At 41.7% G+C, this 24312-nt stretch overlaps 2 protein-coding genes across 3 annotated transcripts in view; both read right to left on the bottom strand.

Moving 5' to 3' along the window:
• Positions 1-17101, bottom strand: part of LOC143301476 (very-long-chain 3-oxoacyl-CoA reductase-like) — a 49750-nt gene extending 32649 nt beyond the window's left edge. For both annotated transcript variants that reach the window (XM_076615789.1, XM_076615788.1), the window contains exons 1-7: positions 17042-17101; positions 16634-16806; positions 9858-9904; positions 9227-9302; positions 8852-8959; positions 7440-7504; positions 5418-5462 (exon numbers count right to left, since the gene is read on the bottom strand). In XM_076615789.1, coding sequence (XP_076471904.1) covers positions 5418-5462; positions 7440-7504; positions 8852-8959; positions 9227-9302; positions 9858-9904; positions 16634-16796 — 504 coding nt within the window. In that variant the 5' untranslated portion in view covers positions 16797-16806; positions 17042-17101. The remainder of the gene's footprint in view (positions 1-5417; positions 5463-7439; positions 7505-8851; positions 8960-9226; positions 9303-9857; positions 9905-16633; positions 16807-17041) is intronic.
• A 4221-nt stretch (positions 17102-21322) lies between these two features.
• Positions 21323-24312, bottom strand: part of LOC143301592 (uncharacterized) — a 13344-nt gene continuing 10354 nt past the window's right edge. Inside the window, exons 4-5 of the mRNA XM_076615985.1 lie at positions 23117-23209; positions 21323-21373 (exon numbers count right to left, since the gene is read on the bottom strand). Of these exons, the coding sequence (XP_076472100.1) occupies positions 21323-21373; positions 23117-23209 (144 nt within the window). The remainder of the gene's footprint in view (positions 21374-23116; positions 23210-24312) is intronic.

Here is a 24312-nt window from a genome sequence, read left to right on the forward strand (position 1 = left end):
GACTCTATGCTATCCTATTCCATTTCGAAAGGGTTTCTAGACTTTGTTGGGATTGTTTCTTTGGCAATATCTCCAGATGTCTTCTTTGGGAGATGGACAAATTGTCGATCTTCTTCGGGTATGTTCCAAACACCATTTTTCTTTGTAGCTTTCCATGTTTTGTACAATATAGAACCAACTGCAAGTGCAATTGGTAGAATATAGCATGCAGTGTTGTATACACAAACGCTATTTTGTATCTGTTCCAACAAAGATTTGGACTCTTCCACTACGTCTTCTCGTATTTGTTCTACAATGTTGTCCTCTTCCTCTACATCCAACAAAGATAGTATTTCTATGGACATATCTTTGCTTTCTTGTAGTAGAATATTGTTTTGTTCTATGCGAGTATCTATATTTTGCAACAGTTTGTACAAATCGTCTATGCTTTTCTTTTCTGCATTGTCCTGCACTACAGGCAGAACACTGTCTGTATCCTTGTTTGTATTTTCCGGTACTACAGGCAAAACATTTTTGTTCTTTGCCTCTCGCCATATTTTGTACAATCTATTTGTACCAATACCAAATTTCTTTTTGGCATCCTCTGCAGACATTCTGCCATGCAGAGATTCTATTTCTTCTATTTCTTCGTGCGACAAATCTTTCTTCCGTGGCATATTCCTATATTTTCCTACCCACATTTGTCCAAAAGACTAGGAAATACCAGGATTCCTGGAAAAACTAGGAAAATGCTATGCAATTGCAATACATCCTAGGAAAGTGCTGTGCAATGCTATACAAATGCTATACAAATGCTATACAATGCTATACAAATGCTATGCAATTGCAATACATCCTAGGAAAGTGCGAAGCAATTGCAATACATCCTAGGAAAGTGCTGTGCAATGCTATACAAATGCTATACAAATGCTATACAATGCAATACAAATGCTTCGCACTGCATGCTATATTCTACCAATTGCACTTGCAGTTGGTTCTATATTGTACAAAACATGGAAAGCTACAAAGAAAAATGGTGTTTGGAACATACCCGAGAAGATCGACAATTTGTCCATCTCCCAAAGAAGACATCTGGAGATATTGCCAAAGAAACAATCCCAACAAAGTCTAGAAACCCTTTCGAAATGGAATAGGATAGCATAGAGTCTATTTGTGTGCAATTCGTGGATGTAGTATGTTTTGTATATTTTTCTATTTGTATATATTGTATATATAGAAAATGCCTATCCTATTCGATCCACCACACTTTCCACACTTCGACTTCGAAGAATTTGCAAAAGAAGAACAGCGCTACAACAATAGTGCACAAAAATGTGTTTCTCCACAGAAAACGATGGAGAAATAGAACAATATGCTGCAGAGCATGTAGATCCAGCACCACACATTCTTGGAAAATACAACAAGAAACGATATGCAGTTGCATATTGTGGGAAATACTATGTTTGTCTGCCAGGTGGAAGAATATGCTAGTCTGTACAATCTTCGCAGGTTGTTGCCACAATAGATACTATTCTATCTTTTTTGCGTTGTGGAGTTGTTTTTTCTACTCCAATATAGCACAGTAGTGGACTTTTTGTTTTGTATAGTGTTCCACCAATGCGTTCTATTTCTTTCTCCAGGAAATGTCCATATACTGGATGTTCTTCGTCTGTAGTAGGTTCTCCGTCGTCTCCTTTGGGGACTAGAAATAGTACAGTTCGGTTGTTTCCTCTGTACATTGTAGTTGCATATTTTTTGCAAATGTAGGTACCAGGTGGCATGTCTAGTGTTCGTATTTGTTGCTTCGAATTTGGTGCAACTGTTTCCTGTAGTTCTCGTTTTGTATCTATTTCTAGTTTGTCGTATTCTTTCTCTAGTGCTATTTCTTGTAGAGATGGAAGTTCTACAAGGTCGGGTGCTACTACAACGTCTATAGGATTCCAACGTATAGTCTCTTTGTCTTTGTAGAACTCTTTGGCTGGTTGTATACGAATATCTAGTCCATTTCTACTTTTTTTCTAGTTTGCTGTTGTATTGGATAGGTCTACAAAATCCTATTTCCCATGCCTCTCTTGGAAACCAACACAGCTCTCTTTCGAATTTGTCTTTTTTCTTTTCCACATACTTTTCTGCAGCAGACAACAACTTTTGTAGTCCATTGGTCGACCATACAGCAACAACGTCTTCTGTATCTTTTGCTCCAAGTACTATTCTATAGTATTCTCTATTTGTCTTGTCTTTTTGCAACCTATAGCCGAGTATGGACCATATTCTATCTTTGTCTGCTATATTTGCCACTTTTTTGGTTTCTTGTTTGGAAAGGATTGTTTCTACAACTTCTCGAACACTATTCGAAATAGCAAGGAGTCTCTCGTTTTCTAGTATATACTCTTGTATTTGTTCCAGCTCTTGTTTTCTATGTTCTATATTCTGTTGGTATTCTATTTGCTTTTGTTCTAGATAGTTCCATGCATCTTTTTTCCAATTTTCTACTGCCATACACTCTTCTATGTCTTGTAGTCTTTTTTCTCGATTTCGGGTGGATAGAGTGGAGAACTCTCTGCTGTGTGGAACTTCCACAACACTGTATGCAGATTTCTCTTTTCCAATAGTACTACATTTGTGTGTACGCCATTCCCATTCTACTATATTTGTTGGTGGAAGAAGAATATATGGACTTGGTGCATCTTTGTGTATTTGTACTGGTCTCCTACATGCTGCTAGTATTGTTTTCGCATTTTTTGTGTAGCAACGTAGTTTGGTGTATTGTATACCATCGTTGTCTGCAGCTAGAATATCGATGTGGAAGATAGGACAATTGCGAAATCCAAAATCGCATATAGCCCATTCTACAGCGATATTCCATTTTTTGTCGTCTTCCACTGTTGCAGCTGTTGGAGATACACGAATGCCAGATATTCTCTTTGTTCTAGTATGTGCATACCAACATACATATATTGTGGAATTTTGGTCTATCGCCAAGAACAAAACAACGATCTAGAACGCTTGCAATATTCTGCCATTGTTGGGTTGCTGGTTGTTCTACAAACAGTTGTCTATCTTGTGGCGAAACTATCTCAATACGTTTTCCACTAGTTCGTCTCCTTTTTCTGGAGTACGATTGCTACAAGCATACAAAGATACTTCTATTCTAGTGCAGCCTCTCTTTTGTACATCTGGATGCAAGAATGTTTTTCGAAGATGCTCGTTTGGACAGTCTACATAGTCTGCTAGATGTCCACCAAATTGTTCTCGTACTTCTCCTGCCTCGAAATTGGATACTATTTTGTTGTATAGTTTTGTTCGCATTGTATAGCCATTGTGTTTGGATATCCATGTACATACATGTTTGCCAACACTATCTGTATTGTCTAGTATTGTTGGTGCATCGCAAGCAATAGCACTTGCAAAGTCGCCTTGTCCTCTATAGTCTAGTTCTTCTACAAGATAGTCTACTAGTGTTTGTCTATCGAGTGTACCAGAAAAATCTCTTGTATAGTCTATAGAATATATACCATACCCATGTCCTAGCAGCTGTTCTTCTAGCATTGGCAATATTTTGTGTAGGTCTTGTATTGCAATTTCGGACACATCAATTTTTGCAACAAATATACCATATGGCTTTTCGTTTGCATATATAGTCTCCCAACGTTTTCTTGCTTTTGCATTCGTGTCTTTTTCTATTCTTTGTACTGTACTGCGTATTGTGCTAGATTTGGAGTCTGCCTGCATAGATATTGTCTGCGATATGGCAGTTTGTATACTTTGTTTTTCCACAAGTCCACATATTGCAGTCGAAATTCTAGATACAATTCTTTTTGCGGATCCGTCGTTGCCACACAGCAATTTTCCACCGACATACATACACTCTTTTTGTCGCAAATAGCCATATACATACAAATCGTCTACAAAAGTTGGAAGACCTTCTAGAGGTTGTAGAGTTGTTCTACCTTTGTTGTTTGCTAGATAGTCCACATTGGAAATATCTGGCACGAGATTGTTCTCGTAGGTATTTTCTAGCAATAGATGGATTGCTACATTTTTGGCACATCGAATGCCCATGTTCTTGTAGGTTGCACTGTACATTTCTTCCATATATGTTTTCGCCCAAACCATTTTCGTCTATATACAATAGAAATCCTTTTGTTCAATGGAAATTTGTTGGCATCGTGCCAGAAAAAAAAAAATTGGTCGACGCTCGTGGAAGAAATTGGCTATGTTCCAATATTGGTGGAAAAAAAAAAAAAATTGGCTGTGGTCCAGACTTTGTGCAGTGGAACTCGCCGAAAATCAATTCACCCTAACTTTTTTTCCGCTCTAGTTACTAGGTCAAACGTTCATATGTGAACGGTTGACTCAACCTCCTCTCTTTAAGGACCGTTTCGCTCTCCATACACATAACTGGTTATAACTAGATTTTTTTTTTTTTATGATGCTTGAGGGCGGTATTGCGCGGTTTTGGGCTGGGGTCGGTTGTATATAGAACCCCCATGACCGTTTCGCTCCCCTCCATACACATATCCAACCATCATATTTTTTTTTTATCTTGTGATTTGGCTCTCCATACACATATAACTTGTTATATTTTTTTTTATGCTTGAGGGTCATATTACTCCAACATACACAGGTTTTGGTTAAATTTTTTTTATGCTTGAGGGCCTTAACACAAGCTAATACGCCCAAAAAAGTTGTATATAGAACCCCCATCTCTTATACTACTTAAAACATAAATAAATAAATAAGACAACAATGGTGATAAATAAGCGAATAAATGTAAAATATGAAGACACACATTCACACATACACCCACACATGCATAACAGAAATGCACCAAACATGCAGTTTCACATATATGAAAGCACAGTCAAATACATATAAACGTACATGAGCTCCAACACACACACACACACACACACACACACACACTGTGCTGTCATATGTGCTTGTACAAGTAAGTGTTCATCTCTGTGAGTGTGTGTTTGTGTGTGTGTGTGTGTGTGTGTGCCGTGGAAGCTGCGATACTTAGACTAGAAATGAGTGTGTGGAGGAGGGGGCTAGAGGAGGTGCACGGTAATGGCTGAACCACGTCAACAGACCAGTAACAGACTCCGTCATTGAAGATTTAAACAGCTGATAAAGCACGTCTGTCTTTGTGTTTATTATCTTCAGGCAGTAATTTAATTGTGCGATCAATCCACATAAGTTTACAGTTTGTTGGCTGTTTAGCTCGTGTCATGACATGTTTCATGCCAGTTGAGCTACGTGTCATTTTTTATGTGCTTGTTTTGCTTTTTCCTGGAATGATATGTAGGTCTGGAGAGACAGAGACAGAAAGAGAGAGAGAGAGAGAAGGGAGAGAGAGACAGACAGAGAGACAGAGACAGAAAGACACAGAGATACACAGATATATATATAAGAGAGAGAGAGAGATGACTTACCATGACACAAGATAGGACATTCACGTTGACGGTATCTCTGTTTTGCTGTAACACAAACCACATCATCAAGGCTATTCTCCATGACTTGTACAAACCAGGACTCGCCATGAAGGAATGAATACTGTTTATTGTTAATGCAAAACGAACTGGAAAGTAAATGAGTGTTTGATTTTGTATCATTGATGCACTTTACTCATCATGATCAGTGGAAGCAAGGCCTTCAAGACTCACCTGTGAGACACTTACAAAATCGTTAAAATGTGTTCTGTGTTTGTTATTATAAAGCTTCGGGTTTAAAAAAAAAGAGAAAAAAAGGCCTGAGCGCAGATTCGAACCCGGCATGTTCTGGGGGAAGAAATTGTTTTGCTCACTGCACCATTGCGGATCCATGAATGGCGTTCAAAAATTAATATCTAAACATGCTTTTTAAGGGCGATACATTGATTGCAGTGTTCGAAGTGATGACGCTGTTTAAATCATATTATTTTGGTGTGTATCGGGCATTTAAAAATTCTTCAAGGGTAATTAAGAATCATCTAAAGTCCGCGGTAAAGGAGACGTGGCTATCGCCGGAATCATACTGCAACATTTAGCCGTTTTTCTCTGGATCTACATTGATGCAGCTACAAATTATGCCCGGGAAAGTTGACACAGTCGATTCAATTTCTCTCTTAAGTTCATTCTAGTTAATTGAGTATCCACTTTAAAAGATTCATATGCAGTAAACACATCGATGGTGCAGTCTGTGTCACTGTATGTGTTCTGTCCAGAATTTGTATTTCTTTCCATTTAATTGCGAACAAGAAAATCGAGGTTACGAGTACTAAGCATCGCCAGCGCTACTGCAACTGGGATGCGGTAATATGGTGTTTTTGGAATCCCGGAAATGGCCTCAACGAATTAAACTGTTAATGATAAGGGAAATACGGCTTAATTCGGGAGACTTACAAACTCTTATTGGTAAGACTGTTAAGGGTTTTTTACCCAACGATTTTTAGGCCAAATTTGGAATTGACGGACAAATAAGTTATATTTCCAGAGAAAATGGCAATGTCAAAGTTTACCATGGACACACAGACATACATACACACACACACACACACACACACACACACCGAACACCGGGTTATAATATTGACTCACTTTGTTTACACAAGTGAGACAAAAATCAGGAGAAAAATGTGTTGTTGTTTTTTGCTGTTGTTATAATCACCTTCATCATCGTTACTTCTACATTTTTTCTATGTCAGTATACAGGTTATCATCGACAGTTGTGATCGACTGTTTGAGGTAACTGGCAATCAGTCACTCTTTTCTCTCAACCGTTGTTTCGAACTGCCGGTATACAGTAGAGAGAACCTCAGACTTATGGACAGACAGTAGGGTGACACCAGCAAACTGTCTGAGTACTGCGGAGTATGAAGCGCCATGACTGCCTCATGCGTCAAACAGTGCGTCAGACAGTGCCGCAGCATGTAAGTCTTAGTAAGTCTTTTATCGAAGTCTGGGCCATCAACTCCGCTGTGCATCCGTTGAAATGATTTAGCGCATTTCATAACCATGCTTTCAGCTTGTGAAAGTGGTTTCCTTTCTTATTTCGGTTACAATACACGTTTGGCTCGCAGGCACGTGTATGAACATATAAAAGAGGAACACTTTCTATATTTTCCCAAAACAGTTTTTTTGGGATACATGTGAAAGTCACGAGTTGCTTGTGCTCTGGGGTAATGTTATTGTTGTTACTGGCTGATGACCCGTAGAAACATGAGGCCAGTTTCGCAAGATTCTGAAGTACAATTTGTATTTTTTGTGCGCCTTTAAGTGGTGGAGTCAACTTTGCTGGACAAAGACAGTGCAATCCATAGAGGAAAAAAACTGCAAATAGAGAATGGTCACCTGAGGTGACAGCCTTTCACTGATGAGTATACTCGTCAGCAGCAGTCACGTACCAGTCAAGGCTGACGAATTTCGAGTGAAAACAAAATCACACACCATGTATGGCAAAGGAAGATAGTCACCTACCTGTTCAAAGTCGTCTGATTCACAAAAGTACTGGAATTGTCGGTCCACCATTCCAACGTTGTTTACTGAAAACAAAATGAACATGCACGACCTTGAAACACTGACATCTGCAACAACAGTCATTATGACATTATCGTATATACACCACATGGAATGGAAGCAAGGATTGTTGTATACAGTAAGTTTACAATGCATGATGCAAAACAGAACAGAGTCGAACTCTTTTGGACGAACACAAGAAATCAATGGCGTTAGCATTATTAGCAGAATTTGGAAGATACCCATCAACACTGAAATGAATTGCCCGGTCCACAGCAAACTGGGCACACAACATAATCATATCAAAGGGCCTTTTGTTGAATGCATAACAAGAACTACTTAATGACACTGATGATCACACTTGGCTTCGTTTCATCAACAACATCTTAACCGAACTAAGTTTTACCCATGTCAGTATGGAATAATCAATCAACTTCTGCCCCTTAAACTGCCCCTTCCTATCTCTGCGGCTGCCTTCACCTCTACACTCCATCTCACTCACTACGATCGGCTTCGAATCCACTCTGTTTACGCATGCCCGGATTCAGACACTCGACTGTTGGCCGCCGTTCTTTCTCTGTCTCTGGACCTTGCAATTGGAATGAACTTCCTCTTTCGCTTCGTCAAGTCTCCACACTCAGCTCTTTCGGGTCTGGCCTTGGAACCCACCTCTTCCCAAAATAGCCTCCTTTGCCTGCCTCTTCCTTGTCTTTAGTTTCTACTGTTTTAGAATTATGCATGCGTGTGAATGACTGGTGCGAAAGCGCTTTGATTTGTCTCTGCACAAGATTCAGCGGTATATAAATACCATTATTATTATTATTACTCTGGTGTAATGAGATTGAAGTATGTTGTGAGGAGTAAATGAGAAGAAAAGTATAAACAGCACTGGAAACAAAAGAAAACAGAAAATTAAGACTGAAATTCTATCATGAAATAACATCAAATAATAGACTGGAAAAGTATCTTCAACAATGTAAAATGTATAAATACAGGTGAGAATGAATAAATTCAAATTAGTGTTCCATGATTTATACTTAGAAAAGGGAAGTCAACACACCAGTCGAGAAACGAAAATACAAGGTTTGTGATATTTTGGAAACTGAAATTCATTTCGTGAGCAGTGCAAGTTATGAAGAGAACAGAATTGATCTGAACAGTATCTGCACGCATAAATGCTATTCTTTGCAATCAAAAATGGAGACAAAGATCGCAACTTGTGATTTTTTTTCTTCGTTAATTTCCCCACATTTCAACATGTGTGTTTTGCTATTTTTCAGTCAAACCAGCGTTTTCCTTCATGTAAACTTTAAAATATAGGCGTAGTGTAAACTGACGACAGATATAAAAATCAACCAGCCACCCCAACATACCCAGAACGCCAATGTCCAGTCCAGTCAGCTGTTGCTTGATGTTGTCGTAGATGTCTGTTTTCTTGAAGTCTGCCGTGATCACTTTCACTGACACCTGGAAGTGCTGAACTGAAAGTGTGCAGTCATACAGGTTGTCAGCTGGTTAGCCAGGTAGACACACACACACACACACACACACTCGCGCGCGTTTGCACACGCATGCACACACACGCACGCATATACACTCATACATATACACGCGCGTGCGAGAGAGAGAGAGAGAGAGAGATGTCATTTCAAGATGTGAGTCCCCAATTCACACACACATGTGCGCACGCATTTTCACACATGTACACACACACACGCACGCACGCACGCACTCACTCACTCACTCACCAATCTGTTCAGCAACTGCAGACAGTTTCTGGGGGTTTCTGCTGATGAGTACAATGTCCATCCCTTTCTCTGCCAGCTGTGAACACACACACACACACACACACACACACACACGCACACACATTTATTATTTATTATCAACTTTGAAAAACAAAATGAAAAAGGACCCAACAACACACACTTCAAGTTATCAACCCACCCAAAGCAAATATCTTCATGATCAGAACCCCCCTGCACCCTCCCCACCGCGCCCCTCTCATCCCCCCCCCCCCCCCCCTCCCCCCCCCCCCCCCCCCCCGGAAAAAGAAAAAAAAAGAAAAGAAAAATAAAAACCCTACAACAACATAAAAAACACCCAAAAAACAAACAAATAAACAAAAACACACGCAAACAAAAACAACAACAACAACACTCTACTATTACATTGTACTCGTGATACTGAACTGTAAGGCAACAGTTTTTACAACAGTTTATAAATCCATTTCCAAATGATCCAACCTTCTGTCACTCAAACACTGCCAACGTGAAAGAACAGTGGAACTGGTGATGGAGAAACAGAAAGAAACACAAAGTCAGAGAGACTGAACTGATGGACAAACAGACAGGCAGACTGACACAGAAACATAGTTACTTGCAAAGCATAACTCTTTCCAATGCCATCGGTAGAGCCAGTGACCACTGAAACACATCAGCAGAGTTTACAGTGAATACAAAAACAGTTAAACAACACACGTAAATTGACTTTCCAGAGATCAGTTCTCGTTCAAGATCATAATATTATTACAGCTGATATCACAGTGTAGATAATGTGGTGTGTGGGGTCTGGGTGGAGGGATGTGTGTGTGTGTGTGTGTGTGTGTGTGTGTGTGTGTGTGTGTGTGTGTACTTTTCTTTTCTCTTTATTGTTTTAACACAGAGCAAACAGTACAGTGACTGCTTTTGATGAATTATGCCAAGTAATCTTAAGTTGGAAATAGAAAGAGGGAGACGTAGTGGCACACCACGAGAGTTGCGGTTATGCAAATTTGTAATATGGCTGTGATTGGGGATGAGTTCTATTTTTTATGGAATGCACAAAGTGTGATGACTTCCGAAACAAGCGTGTGCATGAAAAATATTTGTCTCCGAAGTCGGTTTTCATTTTTTTTGTTTGTTTGTTTGTTTGTTTGTTTTTTGTTCACAGGAAGCAGATGGAATTTGTTAGCTGTAAGTACGTTTATCAAATTTGCACATTCAAATGCTATTTGTTATTTGAAACATATTTGCGTTTTCTTATTAAATTATAGTGTTGAGTATTTGAATGTCTTCTTTTGGGCGTAAAGGTATCATTTGATAGCAGTCCTCCATAAGCAACTGGAGTGAATGGATGAACAAAACTGAAAACTATAATTTTTCAGATAATGAACAAAGAAGACAGAAGAAACTGAGAAGAGAAACAAGAAAGAAAGAGTGGGTATTGAAGAAAGGTATCTCCACTAAGAAATCAAAGAGCAAGAACAGAGACAAACAACACACACACACACACACACACACACACACACACACACACACACACACACACACACACACACTCCCTTTTTTGTTGTGTCCAAATACCTTTAATTCACGGTTTTCATGACATATGATTCTGATTTTGATTCTGATTCACACACACACACACACACACACACACACACACACACACACGCTCCATGAAATGATGGTTTAGCGGCTTATTTTGCAGATAATTTGGGGGATCAGCTTTATTTTCCCCCAAGCCTATGTTCCCCAAAATTTTCCTTCAGCCAGCTTCAAGTTCTTACAGGACTATATTCCCCCAGGTCTATGTTCCCACGGGCTCCCCTAAATTTACGTTTTCTGGGTCTTTCTTACCCCAGTTCTTTGTCCTCCCAGTCTATATTCCCCCAGGCCGATGTTCCCCATAAATGTTTTTGGTAGGTCTATGTTCCCGCAGGTCTATATCACTCCAGGTCTATGTTCCCCCAGGTCTGTATCCCCCCAAGTCTATGTTCCCCAAAACATGTTTGTTTAATCACACATACACTTCAGTGTGCTTGTCAGCAGTGGTCAGCAGTAGTCAATGGTCAGCAGTCAGTAGTGGTCAGCGGTGCCCAGTGGTGGTCAGTGGTCCATGGTGGTCGTCACCAGTCAGTGATGGACAGTGGTGGTCTGTGGCGGTCAGCAGTGGTCAGTCATGCTCAACGGTAGTCAGTAGTATGTAGTGGTCAGTGGTCGTCAACAGTGGTCAGTGATCTGTAGTGGTAAGTGGTGGTCAGCAGTGGTCAGTTGTTGTCCGCGGTTAATTGTGGTCAATGGGGGTCAGTAGTGGTCCGTATATCGTGGTCAGTGGTTCTCAGCTGTGGTAAGTGGTGGTCAATGGTGCTCTGTGATTGTGGTCAGCGGTGGTCAGCAGTAGTCAGTGGTAGTCGGCGGTCAGCAATGGTCAGTGATGGGCAACAGTGGTTATTAGTGGACAGTGATGTCAGTGGTTAGCAGAAGTCAGTGGTCAGCAGTAGTCAGTGCTGGGCAGTGGTGGTCAGTGGTCAGCATTGGTCAGTAGTGGTCAGAGGTCAATAGTCATAAGTGGTCAGTATATAGTGGTCAGTGATCGGTTCTGGTTGATCAGCAGTAAGCGGTTGTAAGTGATCAGCATTGCTAGTGGTCAGCCGTCAGCAGGGGTCAGTGCTGCTCAGCAGTGATCAATGGTGGTCACCATTGGTCAGTGTTCAGCAGTATTCAGCGGTTGTCATCAGTGGTTAATAATGGTCAGTGGTCAGTATATGGTGGCCAGCAGCGGTCAGTAATGGTCAGTTATGGTTAGCGGTGGTAAGTGATCAGCAGTAGTCAGAGCTCAGTTGTGGGCAGCAGTGGACAGAGGCCAGTGGGCAGTAGTAGTCAGTGGTCTGTAGTAGTAAGTGGTTGTCTGCGATCAGCAGTGGTAGTGGTTGTCTGTGATCAGCAGTGGTAAGTCATGGTCAGGAATGGGCAACAGTATGGTGAAATCCTACTAAAACGTTCCAATATTGCATTCAAAGTGATGCAAGCTGAACTCTGATAGTGGTCAGTAGTGGTCATGCGGCAGTCAAACACCTTCGTAGACATAATGTACAGATGTCACAACATAATGCAGTCCGAGCGCTTCAGAATTGTTGTCAATAACGTTCAACAGTGGGTAACACAGATTTGGGGGAACATAGACCTGGGGGAACATAGACATGCTCCCTTGCACTGCATGTCAACTAGGTCACTGTTAACCTCTTTGATGTTGTTTGAAAGTGAGTATGAGGTGAGTGGGCGTGGCACTGGCAGGCATGGGAAGTGAAAGACGTACGTGTGTGTGTATGTGTGTGTGTGTGTGTGCGCGCGCGCGCGCACGTGCGTTTGTATGTGTGTGTGCGTGTGTGTGTGTGTGTGCGTGTACGCACGTGTGTGAACATAGACGCTAAGGTCAACAACAGGATCGCCAAAGCCAGCGCCGCCTTTGGGATACTCCGTGAGAACGTCTGGGAGCGGAGACGACTCAGCTCTACCACTAAGCTGAAGGTCTACTGTGCAGTGGTCCTTACCACCCTCCTTTACGCCAGCGAGACGTGGACTGTCTACAGCAGACACGCCAAACAGCTCAACCTGAGCTGTCTCTGCAGACTCCTCTACATCAGGTGGCAGGACAAAGTCCCCGACACGGAAGTCCTGGAACGAGCTGGCCTCTGCAGCGTCTAAACCCTCCTGCAGAAAGCCCAAGCCAAGTGGGCTGGACATGTGGTCAGAATGCAGGACAGCCGACTGCCTAAGCAGCTACTGTACGGAAAACTGTGTCAGGGCAAGCGCTCAGTTGGAGGACAGAAGAAACACTACCAAGACTGCCTCAAAGCGTCCCTCAAAGTCCTGGGCGTCGACATCAACACGTGGTAGACACTTGCTCTGGAACGTCCAGCTTGGCACAGCATAATCACCACAGGAGCCTGTGCAGCTGAAGCCAGGCGCATCACCGAAGCGCACCGAAAGCGTGCTGTGCGCAAGGCCTGAGCAGCATCCACTGCCACAACAGCACCCACTCACTTGTGTCCTGCATGTGGACGAGACTTCAGGGCCCGGACTGGCCTCACCAGTCACCTCCGGACCCACAGCCAGCGATCTTCCATCTGACTCTTGAAGCCATGGTCATCTTCGAATCCGAAGGACAAACATCATCACATCACTTTTTTGACGAACATCATCACATCATCACATCACTTTTTTTTGCATTAATTGCGAAGTGGTTTGAGCGTTGGAAGGAGTTATATGAATTCCCATTATTATTATTATTATTATTATCAGCATCATTATCATCATTAATGTACATGTGATACAGACTAGTTGGGTGAGCGAAGTGTACACATGGGGTATATTCCAGCCAGGAGGGGTATGAAACGGCCTAGGCTGATTTAAACCCCGGATAAGAAGTAGCCTAGGTAAGAAGTACCCGGGGTAAGAACTAGCCAGGGATAGGTTTCGGCCTGTTACACCTGTGTTCGGTTGTCTGTGTGTGTGTGTGTATGTGTGGGTCTGTCTGTCTGTCTGTGTGTCCGTGGTAAACTTTAACATAGTCATTTTCTCTGGAAATACTTTGTCAGTTGATACGAAATTTGGCACAACAATAGCAAATGATCTGTTCTTTGATACATTCTAATCATAATGATACTGCACCTCTGGGAAGGGCACAAAACAGATTTAAATATTTTCACAAAAAAATTAGTTACATTTTTCTTTTTTATACACAAAACTTAGCATTTTCTGTGACATACTGACACACTGAGTAATAGCAGTTCATTACAATTTTTGTTGCTGAAATTGGAACTTCTTTTGCTCAATAAGGAAGTACATTAACACACACATCTCTCAATGTGCCTGTTAATTGGGGCGTTATAGGCAGAAAACGAATCATTAGTAAGGGAGATAATTTTCTAATAAGAGATCTCAGTCATTTAAAACCGTATAAAATTAAAACATGACTGGGCATACAAAGGCTTTAGTGTTTTATACTCAGTGGGAAAGTCTTACGCTATCTACATTTGAGAATGCTGCTAACTACAAAATCGACGTGTTTATTCCTTATGGATATTTTACAGATGTTACTGCATTAACTAGAACATAACATTTTAATTGTAATCGACAGACCCCACACGCCCTGACGGAGGCGGACATCTTGGAATACAAGTGCAAAAAGTGTGGGGCATTCAATCAATATTTCGCGATAACATATCATAATTGACAGGAGGCGAAGAAGGCAAGAGACTGCCAGATCTGTGTGCAGGCCTGAAAAAAACAAAACAACTTCCGTATAAATGTTCACAACAAGCACACAAATAAACAAAATCATTGTCCAAGCACAATTTGTCAGTTTCATCACGTCTCATTGCGCATGCGCGAAGGGTCAACTCTGATCAACGCCAACTGTGCGTCTATTTATAGTGTTCCGAGCGCGGAAGTCTAAAACACGCAATACCTAGCTTTGAAAGATGTATCAAGTTGTTTTGTTTTTTTAAACAGTAATATAATCTTTAATATGTCTGTTTTTCATATCGTTCGGAGGCCTAGTACAAATATGCTTTGCAACTCCTAGCAGACAGCGATGTTTCGAGGTACCCACGGGTCTTTTGGTTGCTCTCCCTATGTCTAAAATTAGCTTTCGCAGTATATTCCAATCAGTTTAGACGAAGGGGCGGCAGGTTGTGTTAATTACTGCAAGTGGTCGTGCCATGGCTGACTATCGTCACAAAGTAACCCATGTAAAATGAAAATGAATTTATGGAACAGTTCCGTAAGTTTCAGTTTCAGTAGCTCAAGGAGGCGTCACTGCGTTCGGACAAAGCCATATACGCTACACCACATCTGCCAAGCAGATGCCTGACCAGCAGCGTAACCCAACGCGCTTAGTCAGGCCTTGAGAGTTCCGTAAATGCAGAATATCCCACACTTTTGGTTTGGGGATTCCCCTCGTGTTTTTGTTTTTGTTTTTGTTGTTGTTGTTTTGGTTTTTTTTGGTTTTTTTCCACAGTTCTGAGAGCACAAGTGTGTTACAACTACGCTGTTTATTCAGTCTCATAAGATGGTAGATATAATTTGCCAGTATTCTGAACTTTTGAGGCAAGGTGTAGGCCTACCTTCCGCAGTTAGTTTGACGCAGCATCTGTCTTGCTCAGGTCAGTAGAATCCTCGATGTCTAACTTCAAACATCTATCATCCACTGACTGAACTTTGGGTGAATAAAGCGAGCTCTTGTTTAGTGTTAACAGTGGGCCTGTTAACATATAAAATTATATCGATCCAAAGATTATTTTCCACTTTTCATTAGAAATGAGTATTCATAGAACTGAAAGTTGCAGGCTCGAAACAAAACAATTCCATCTGAAGCAGCCCACGTTTCTGGTATTTTTCAAACATACATATAGATTTAGATCAAAATGTGTGTTTTTGTGTGTGTGTGTGATTATCTATTCTTTTTTTTACTCACGTGTGTAAACAACCTGGTGTTCGGTTGTGTGTGTGTGTGTGTGTGTGTGTGTGTGTGTGTGTGTGTGTGCGTGTGTGGCTGTGTGTGTGTGTGTGTGTGTGTGTGTGTGTGTGTGTGTGGCTGTGTGTCTGTGGTAACTTCTACACTGTCATTTTCTCTGGAAATACTTTTTTTCTTCATCCCTTTGTTGGATTAAATGCATATCACAAGTGAGTCTTGAAGGCATTGCCTCTCATTAATAATCTTTTATAACAAAAGCAGTGTAATTAACGAGAACAGCTTTAGGGGATGTCTGTGAGGCTTTCAAAACTTGCTAACAGCAAACACGGTCAACTTATACAGTATGCTCCTCCACAAATACACACACACACACAAACTCACACGGAAAACACACATGCACACACACACACACACATACACACACGCATGGCGCGCGCGCGCACACACACACACACACACACACACATACACAAACGCAGCACGCGCACTTCTAGATAGGTCATCAATGACCTAGTTTCACACATCTGCACAGCTGGGTCGGAGGAAGGGGAATAGGCTGAATGAGATGGAAGGGGCAGGTGGACTGTAGCACAGACGTTTACCTTTGCCCTGTAGGAGGATGCCTGCACAAGAGTACCCTAAGAGGCCAACAGCACAAGCCCCACCTGAAACGTCATTACTGAACTGTGTACAAGCTTTGTTTCGGGGGGTGGAGAGATCGACGCATCAGCAAACAGAAGAAAGAAAAGAGAAGCGAAATATCGTGTTATCGCATGTTTGCACTACTGCCACTGAATTCAGTTGCTAAAAAACAGTGCACAGATAACAGGCCTTACAATGCTTGCGACAGTGTGTCAGATACTGAAAGCAACACACTGAACAAGTGAACACCAGTGTTGTTGCTGACATCTCACCTGCCCACCGTCCATAGTGTTTGGGGTCCACAGGGAAACAGCGACGAACGGCCCTGTAGGTCACACGCAGTATGTGGCTGCACACTCTCAGTGCCACATAACCCGCACTGACAGCGCCCACAACACACAGACAGTCGGCGTACCTTCCGAAGTAGCTGGCCATGTTTGTCACTCTGAGGGGAGATAACGAATGGAGTGTAGGTTGATCACGTGATTCTTATCTCTCGACGTGCATAAAGAGAGACGTGTGGCGAGAGAGAGAATGAATGAACGAATGGATGAATGGTTTATTCATATACATAAAGCTATTGCCCCTCACGAATGGGCATACCTATATGGAATACAACTGTAAAGTAACTGCATTTTGAAAGAGAGAGAGAGAGAAGGTACAAAGTTGACTGCACTCACACTTCAAGTGTCAATCCTGATGATATAGATTGTACAGCGCCTGTCCTCGGTCAGATAAGAATTAAGCTCTAAGCGTTTTACAAGCACGGAGTCATTTGCACAGCAGGCTGCCTGCTGGGTTGAGCCGACTGAGAGTGGTCTCTGGGCGCTCATCATTCGTTTCAGTCACGCACACATATACACACACTCACACAAATGTGTTATCTTCTACGTATATGACCGTTTGCTTTTTTGTGTTGTTTTTTGATACTTTTTACCCCCGCCATATAGGCAGCCATACTTCGTTTTCGGTTGGGTGGGGTGGGGTTCATGATGGGTATGTTCTTGTGACCATAACCCACCTAGTTTATCTCATGTGCCCACTGGGGGCATTTAAACACGCATTTTTTAAGACACGCATTTTTACACACATCACCCAAACAGGAAGAGTGACATAAAAGCTGAACAAGAATGATAGAAACAAAATAAGCACAAAAATGAAGAAGTAGAAAACAAACAAACCCTAAACAAGTCACACACTAACACAAAATTATATCGCAAAGAAACGTATAAAAGAGATGGAGGACAAAACATTTAATATCATTTTGTTTTGTTTCTCAGAAAAAAATTGACGGAGTTTGGGCAGGTTCTACTGCGCCTAGGTAAACATTTTTTGTCTGGTGCTGTCAAAAAGGTGAAAGTAAAACTCGTCGGCAGTGGAATGTTCCCCTCAGGGTGTCACAATCCAGGTATAGTGAACATGGAATATTCCCCTCAAGGTGTCACAATCCAGGTATAGTGAACATGGAATATTCCCCTCAGGGTGTCACAATCCAGGTAAAGTGAACATGGAATATTCCCCTCAGGGTGTCACAATCCAGGTATAGTGAACATGGAATATTCCCCTCAAGGTGTCACAATCCAGGTAAAGTGAACATGGAATATTCCCCTCAGGGTGTGTGTGTGTGTGTGTGTGTGTGTGTGTGTGTGTGTGTGTGTGTGTGTGTGTGTGTGTGTGTGTGTGTGTGTGTGTGTGTGAAGGAGAGGAAGATAGACAGACAGAAAGAAACAGAGAGACAATGGGACGAAGTGACATACATACATACATACATACAGTTGGGTAGACAAGCATACAGACTGAAACAGACAGTCAAAAGGAAAAAAGGGAGACATATATACATCCTTTTATCTATTCATTCATTCATCAATCCACACACACACACACACACACACACACACACACACACACAAGTAAAACATGCCAACTGCCATGTGCTCACTGTAAGCAAAATCTGAAAACAAGTAATTATGAACTGGAACTCAGTCATAATTGTCTTTTGAAGACAAGATTCACTTGTATTTTTGCCCCAAAGATTCATTTTCTTGGCTTGGGTGATCGGTTGAAGGATGGACCAGGTAAACCTCTCTCTCTCTCACTCTCTCTGTCTCTGTCTCTGACTGTGAAGCTATCTGTCATTTCTTTAGTCTTCTCCAGTTATCTGTCCCTGTGACTCTCCCTGTCTCTGTCTGTCTCTCATCATGTCTTACCCACCCCAGCCCCCTCATTTAATCTCCTATTTCTGTTCATGTATGTGTCTATCTATCTATATGCAGGTCTTTTATTTCCCCCTGTCTGTCTTTGATTTTCTGTCCCCATGCTTTGTACAGTCTTTGTCTCTGAATGTCTGTCTTGTCTGTCTGTCTGTCTCCCTTTGTTTGTTTCTTTATTTTGCCATCACTTTCTCTGAGTTCGATGACATTTTTAAAAGATCATGACACTACATGGAACTGAACGTTTCGACATTGTGAAAGCATTTCCTTCTGTGCCCCCATTTGTTTATACGAGCAACAGTAATGTCAACATGTTTTGCATTGAATGTTGAAAGAATGACATACTAGAATAATCGAATAAAAAAGAAGATAAGTGTATTTCACGAAGCACATGGGGTTAAAAGATCACATGAAAGATCAGAGAGAGAGAGGGGAGAAGGGGAGGGGGTGGCAGCAAAGGTATAGATATAAGCAGGACTTGCACAAGAACTTTATGTAAAACGCATAAACCGGAGAGAGAAAAAAATCCCATTATATTACCTCCTTTTTCAAATGGGCTTCTTTCTGTCGAAGGCTATAGTGAAGTGTTTTTTGCTTTGTTTTTTTTAATTTTTTTTTTTAGGGGACAGGGGGTTTGGGGTAGGATATGCTGCTGACAATGTGTAGAAAGTCAAGATCACATCACTATCCAGCTTAAACCATTTGGGGAAAAATCTCTCTTTGGGAAGAGATTTACGAATGGCTTTTTATTCAGTGCCAAGGGAGCGTAGGAATCTGGATATGTTCACAACGTCAACATGATTATTCGACTGAAAAAAAATCTTGTGCAGAGACAAATCAAAGCGCTTTCGCACCAGTCATTCACACGCATGCATAACTCTAAAACTGGAGAAACTGAATACAAGGAAGAGGCAGGGAAGGGAGGCTATTTTGGGAAGAGGTGGGTTTTAAGGCCAGACTTGAAAGAGCTGAGTGTGGAGACTTGACGAAGCGAAAGAGGAAGTTCATTCTAACTGAAAGGTCTTTAGACAGAGAAAGAACGGCGGCTAACAGTCGAGTGTTTGAATCTGGGTATGCGTAAACAGAGTGGATCGGAAGCCGATCGTAGTGAGCGAGATGGAGTGTAGTGGTGAAGGCAGCCGCAGAGATAGGAAGAGGCAGATTTGTGAATACTTCTATAACATAGAGTGCTGATCTTGTACTTTATTCGGTGTGAGACAGGGATCCAGTGGAGATGTTGCAAAAGAGGAGTGGTGTGCTCAGATCTTTTCTTTCTGAGGACGAGTCGGGCAGCAGAGTTTTGTATGCGCTGAAGGGACTGAATGGATGAAGCAGGCAAACCAGACAATTGGGAGTTACAGTAGTCAATGCGAGACAGAATGAGAGAAACGACAGGTCTAGATGTTGTGTCAGTGGACAGATATTTCCGGACGGAACTGATGCGCCGCAGTTGACAGTAGCAGGATTGACATGTCTGACTGATCAATTTTTGCACGGACAGTGTGTTGTCAAGGACATCACCGAGATTCCTGACTGAACTGGAAAGAGGGATGGATATACTGCCAAGTTTGATTGTGTCAATTGTGATGGAAGACAGTTTTTGTTTAGTTCCTATGATCATTACTTCAGCTTTGTCTGCGTTCAATTGTAACTTATTTAGAATCATCCAGTTTTGAATGTCCAGGAAGCAGTTGGATGTTTCATGCAAGAGCTACGACAATTTTTCAGGGGTATCACTCTTCTGGAGTTGAGTGTATCAGCATGAAAATGATGGCTGACATTATGGTGGTTGATAATTTCAGCGAGAGGAGCAGTGTATAGTGTTAAGAGCACTGGGCCCAAAACAGATCCCTGTGGGACTCCATGTTCGATTTTAACGGGTTCAGATTGGAAATGATCAACAATGACACTGTCTGGAATCGATCAGTGAGATAACATTTGTGCATATCTGTATAAGCATGTATGTGTGGGAGGAGAGTGACGTGTGTGCGTGTGGGGGCGTGGGGGGTGGGGTGGGATTGTGCGCGTGTGCGTTTGTGTATATGTGTGCACGCGAGTGTGTGTGTGTGGGTGGGTGTGTATGTATATGAGTATGTTTGAAATGGAAAGTATTAGAGAGAGGGAGAGAGAGAGACAGAGACAGAGACAGAGAGGGAGAAAGATATAAATCACAATTTCATATAGTTTTCATATAGAGGTGTCACTGCGTTCGGACTAATTCAAACACACTGCACATCTACTGGACTGATTCCTGACCAGCAGCATAACCCAACGTCCTAGTCAGTCGCTGAGTTTATGGATTTGTATTTGTGTACATATCAGAGTGCATTTCTTCTACAGAATTTTGCCAGAGGATAACATTCTCGTTGCCAAGGGTTCTTTTTCAGTGTGCCAAGTGCTTGCTGCACAGGACACCTTAGTTTGTCGTCTCATCCGAATGACTAGGCATTCAGTCTGATTCTGCAGTCCAGATTGTGAGAAAGGCCAAAGACCGGGATTAGAACCAAGACCCTCACGGACACTGTACTGGCAGAAAAGAGTAAACCATTTTGCCAGCTTAGAGAAACACACACACACACACACACACACACACACACACACACACACACGATACCCATTGAGAGAGAGGGGGGGGGGGAGTGAAAGGAAAAGGTGAGAGAAGGAGGAAGAGAGAGAGAGAGATACAGACAGACAGACAGACAGACATACGTACAATCATAAACCACAATGTAACAAAGGATTGAGTTGCTGTTACAGACGACTTCCACCATCCAAGACTCCCTCATCAGACGTCATCACCAGCTGAGCATCGCAGACATCACCACAAACATGTCATTGGTACACTGGAACACAGCTGTGAAGTATGACTTAGCTGAGAACATCCATAATGCAGCTGTAAATACCGACTGTACAAATGGACGTACACATCATAACACCGTAAGATGCATGCAAAATTTATACACCGACAACTATGGCTGCAAGCGATACAATGGAGACATCACTGGTTCTATTCATGTCTCAAATGAATCAAGCCATGATATCAGTGGATATGACTACAGTTTAAGTAGATCCGCTTCCGACTTCACTGGATACATCAACGATACAGATGTGTATAACCAGGGCATGAACGAAATCAGCCATCACATCATTAGATACGATTATGAAACAAATGGATCAAGCCAAGACACTATCGGATACAAATGTAATACAACTGGATACAACCAGCATACAAATGGAGATATCCACCACAGAAATGGGATGAACCATCATCACGCCATTGGGTATAACCAAGATTCAAATGGATCAAGCTCTGACCTCAATGGATACATTGAGGCAAATCTATGTAACCAGAATGGAGGTGGAGCCAGCCATAATTTAACTGTATACAAACACAATACAAATGGATATTTCCATGCCCTCAGTAAATACAACTATCATACAAATGGATGTAACCAGAACACAGGCGGAACAAGTCATGACATAGTTGGATACAACCAGAATACAAACGGATACTCCCATGACCTCACTGAATGCAACTATTACACAAATGTTTGTAACCAGAGTATTGGTGTAACCAGTCATGACATAACTGGATACAACCAGACTACAAACGGATACTCCCATGACCTGAACTACTATACTAACAGATCCAACCATGGTGGCATCACTGGATACCAGCACAGTACAAATGGATCTAGTCATGACATCACAGGATTATCTCATGATACAAATGGATCCAGCTGTGATGTAAGTACATACAATCATGGTAACACTGATTAAGTATGCAATCTCAATGGATATAACCACGACCACTTGACATATCCCACATAATATCTGGTACATCCTGAATACAGTTATAATCATTGATAATATATAATTGGGAATGGGTATAATACCATAATCTTTTAATTCTCTTGCATGATGTTTGGCGAGGCATTTACAAGAAGAAATAAAGCAAAAGTTAACGTCTTTTCTAAAATGCCTTTTTATTTTCTTCCCTTTCTCATTGTTTCTATTTCTCCACTTTCTCTTTTAATATGTACGTACGTACGTACGTATGTATGTATGTATGTATGCATATATGTATCTGTCTGTCTGTCTGTATCTCTGTCCCCTCCTTCTCCCTCCCTTTCTCTCAGTTTCAACGTGTTTTTCATCGACAAATCAGCATGATATACTCTCTGTTGAAATCAAAGTATGACTCTAGCCTATGCACATATTATATGCAATATTCTAGGGGACAGTGCCAGTATCAAATCATTTATAGTTGTTCAATGTGGAAATTTAAAAGAAACTAATTTAATGCATCCTTAATGTAAATATTTTCTACATCAGTCCACACTAACTGACAAGAACTTCGTGTTGTTGCAGCTTATTCCAGCTTCCCTGCGATACACCAGCAGCAAACTTCCACAGCTGAGTGGCACAGAATGCACTGCACACGGTCCATCGTTAGACTTTAATGGAACAGCAGACAGCCATAGTGAACCTCAGAGTGTCAGTCATGGATCCAACGAAAAACGTGAAAGGACTGCAGAGAACTACGTGGCAGCTGAAGGAAGCAATGACATCAGAATGAACAGCTTTGGTACAGCTCTGTACAGCAATGACATCAGAATGAACAGCTTTGGTACAGCTCTGTACAGCAGCGACAAAACCAGAGATCACAATATTCTGATCAGAGGTGACCATCAAATGAATGTAGGCGACGATAGCACAAGTGACAACAAGCTAGACGAATTTCGATTTAGTTGTGAATCAACTGAGTGCATGGATAGCACTATTGAAAACAACATCGATCCCACTTGGCTGAATAATGACAAGCCCCAGGATAATGTTCTTACAACCAGCGGTGACGACAACATAATAAGCAACAACTCTTATATACATGATTTTATCTTTGAAGCAGCTGAGTTCATCAATGATTTACTTTGGGGAAACGATAGCAGCACACTATATGATGAAGGCACAACGGAGAAGAACAGCTTTCAAACTGAAGAACACGGCAGTACAACTGGAAACAGTGCTAACCCAAACACACATCATCCTGATCTGATGACCAGCAATCCAAACACTACCCAGGATCACGGTGCAACTGAAGACAGTGCTGGCAAAATCACAGACCACCCTGATAGCAAGGTTGATGCTCGTCACATTTCCCAGGATGTTGATGTGACTGGAAACAGTGTTGACAGAAATGTGGGCCATACTAACCAGTTCGATATCATGGTTGACAGACAAGACACTTCACACGCTGCTGAATGCAGTCAAGATGGATCAACACAGAGCCATCTCTCTGGATACAACCAGAACACTGTCCGACATAACAACCACATATCTGACAGATCTAAATCCAACCATTATAAAACTTTGGTTCATTCTGAACAGCACTCCTGCGCGGTGTGTGGAGAGACTATCAAACTGAAAGCTGACTTCAAAAGACACATGGCCTGTCATTCAGGACACAAACCACACGTCTGTCCGAATTGTGGAAAAGCATTCACACGGAAGTCTCATTTGGACAACCATATGCTACTCCATACAGGACAAAAAACACACAGCTGTATGAACTGCGGAAAAGCATTCACACAGAAGGCAGGTTTGAACAACCATATGTTAATCCATACAGAACAAAAACCACACGTTTGTATGATTTGTGGAAAAGCATTCAAACATAAGACTAATTTGAACGAACATGTGTTGATCCATACAGGACAAAAGCCACACGTCTGTACGAACTG

This window comes from Babylonia areolata, chromosome 27 (assembly GCF_041734735.1).
Source record: "Babylonia areolata isolate BAREFJ2019XMU chromosome 27, ASM4173473v1, whole genome shotgun sequence".
Lineage (NCBI taxonomy): Eukaryota > Metazoa > Mollusca > Gastropoda > Neogastropoda > Buccinidae > Babylonia > Babylonia areolata.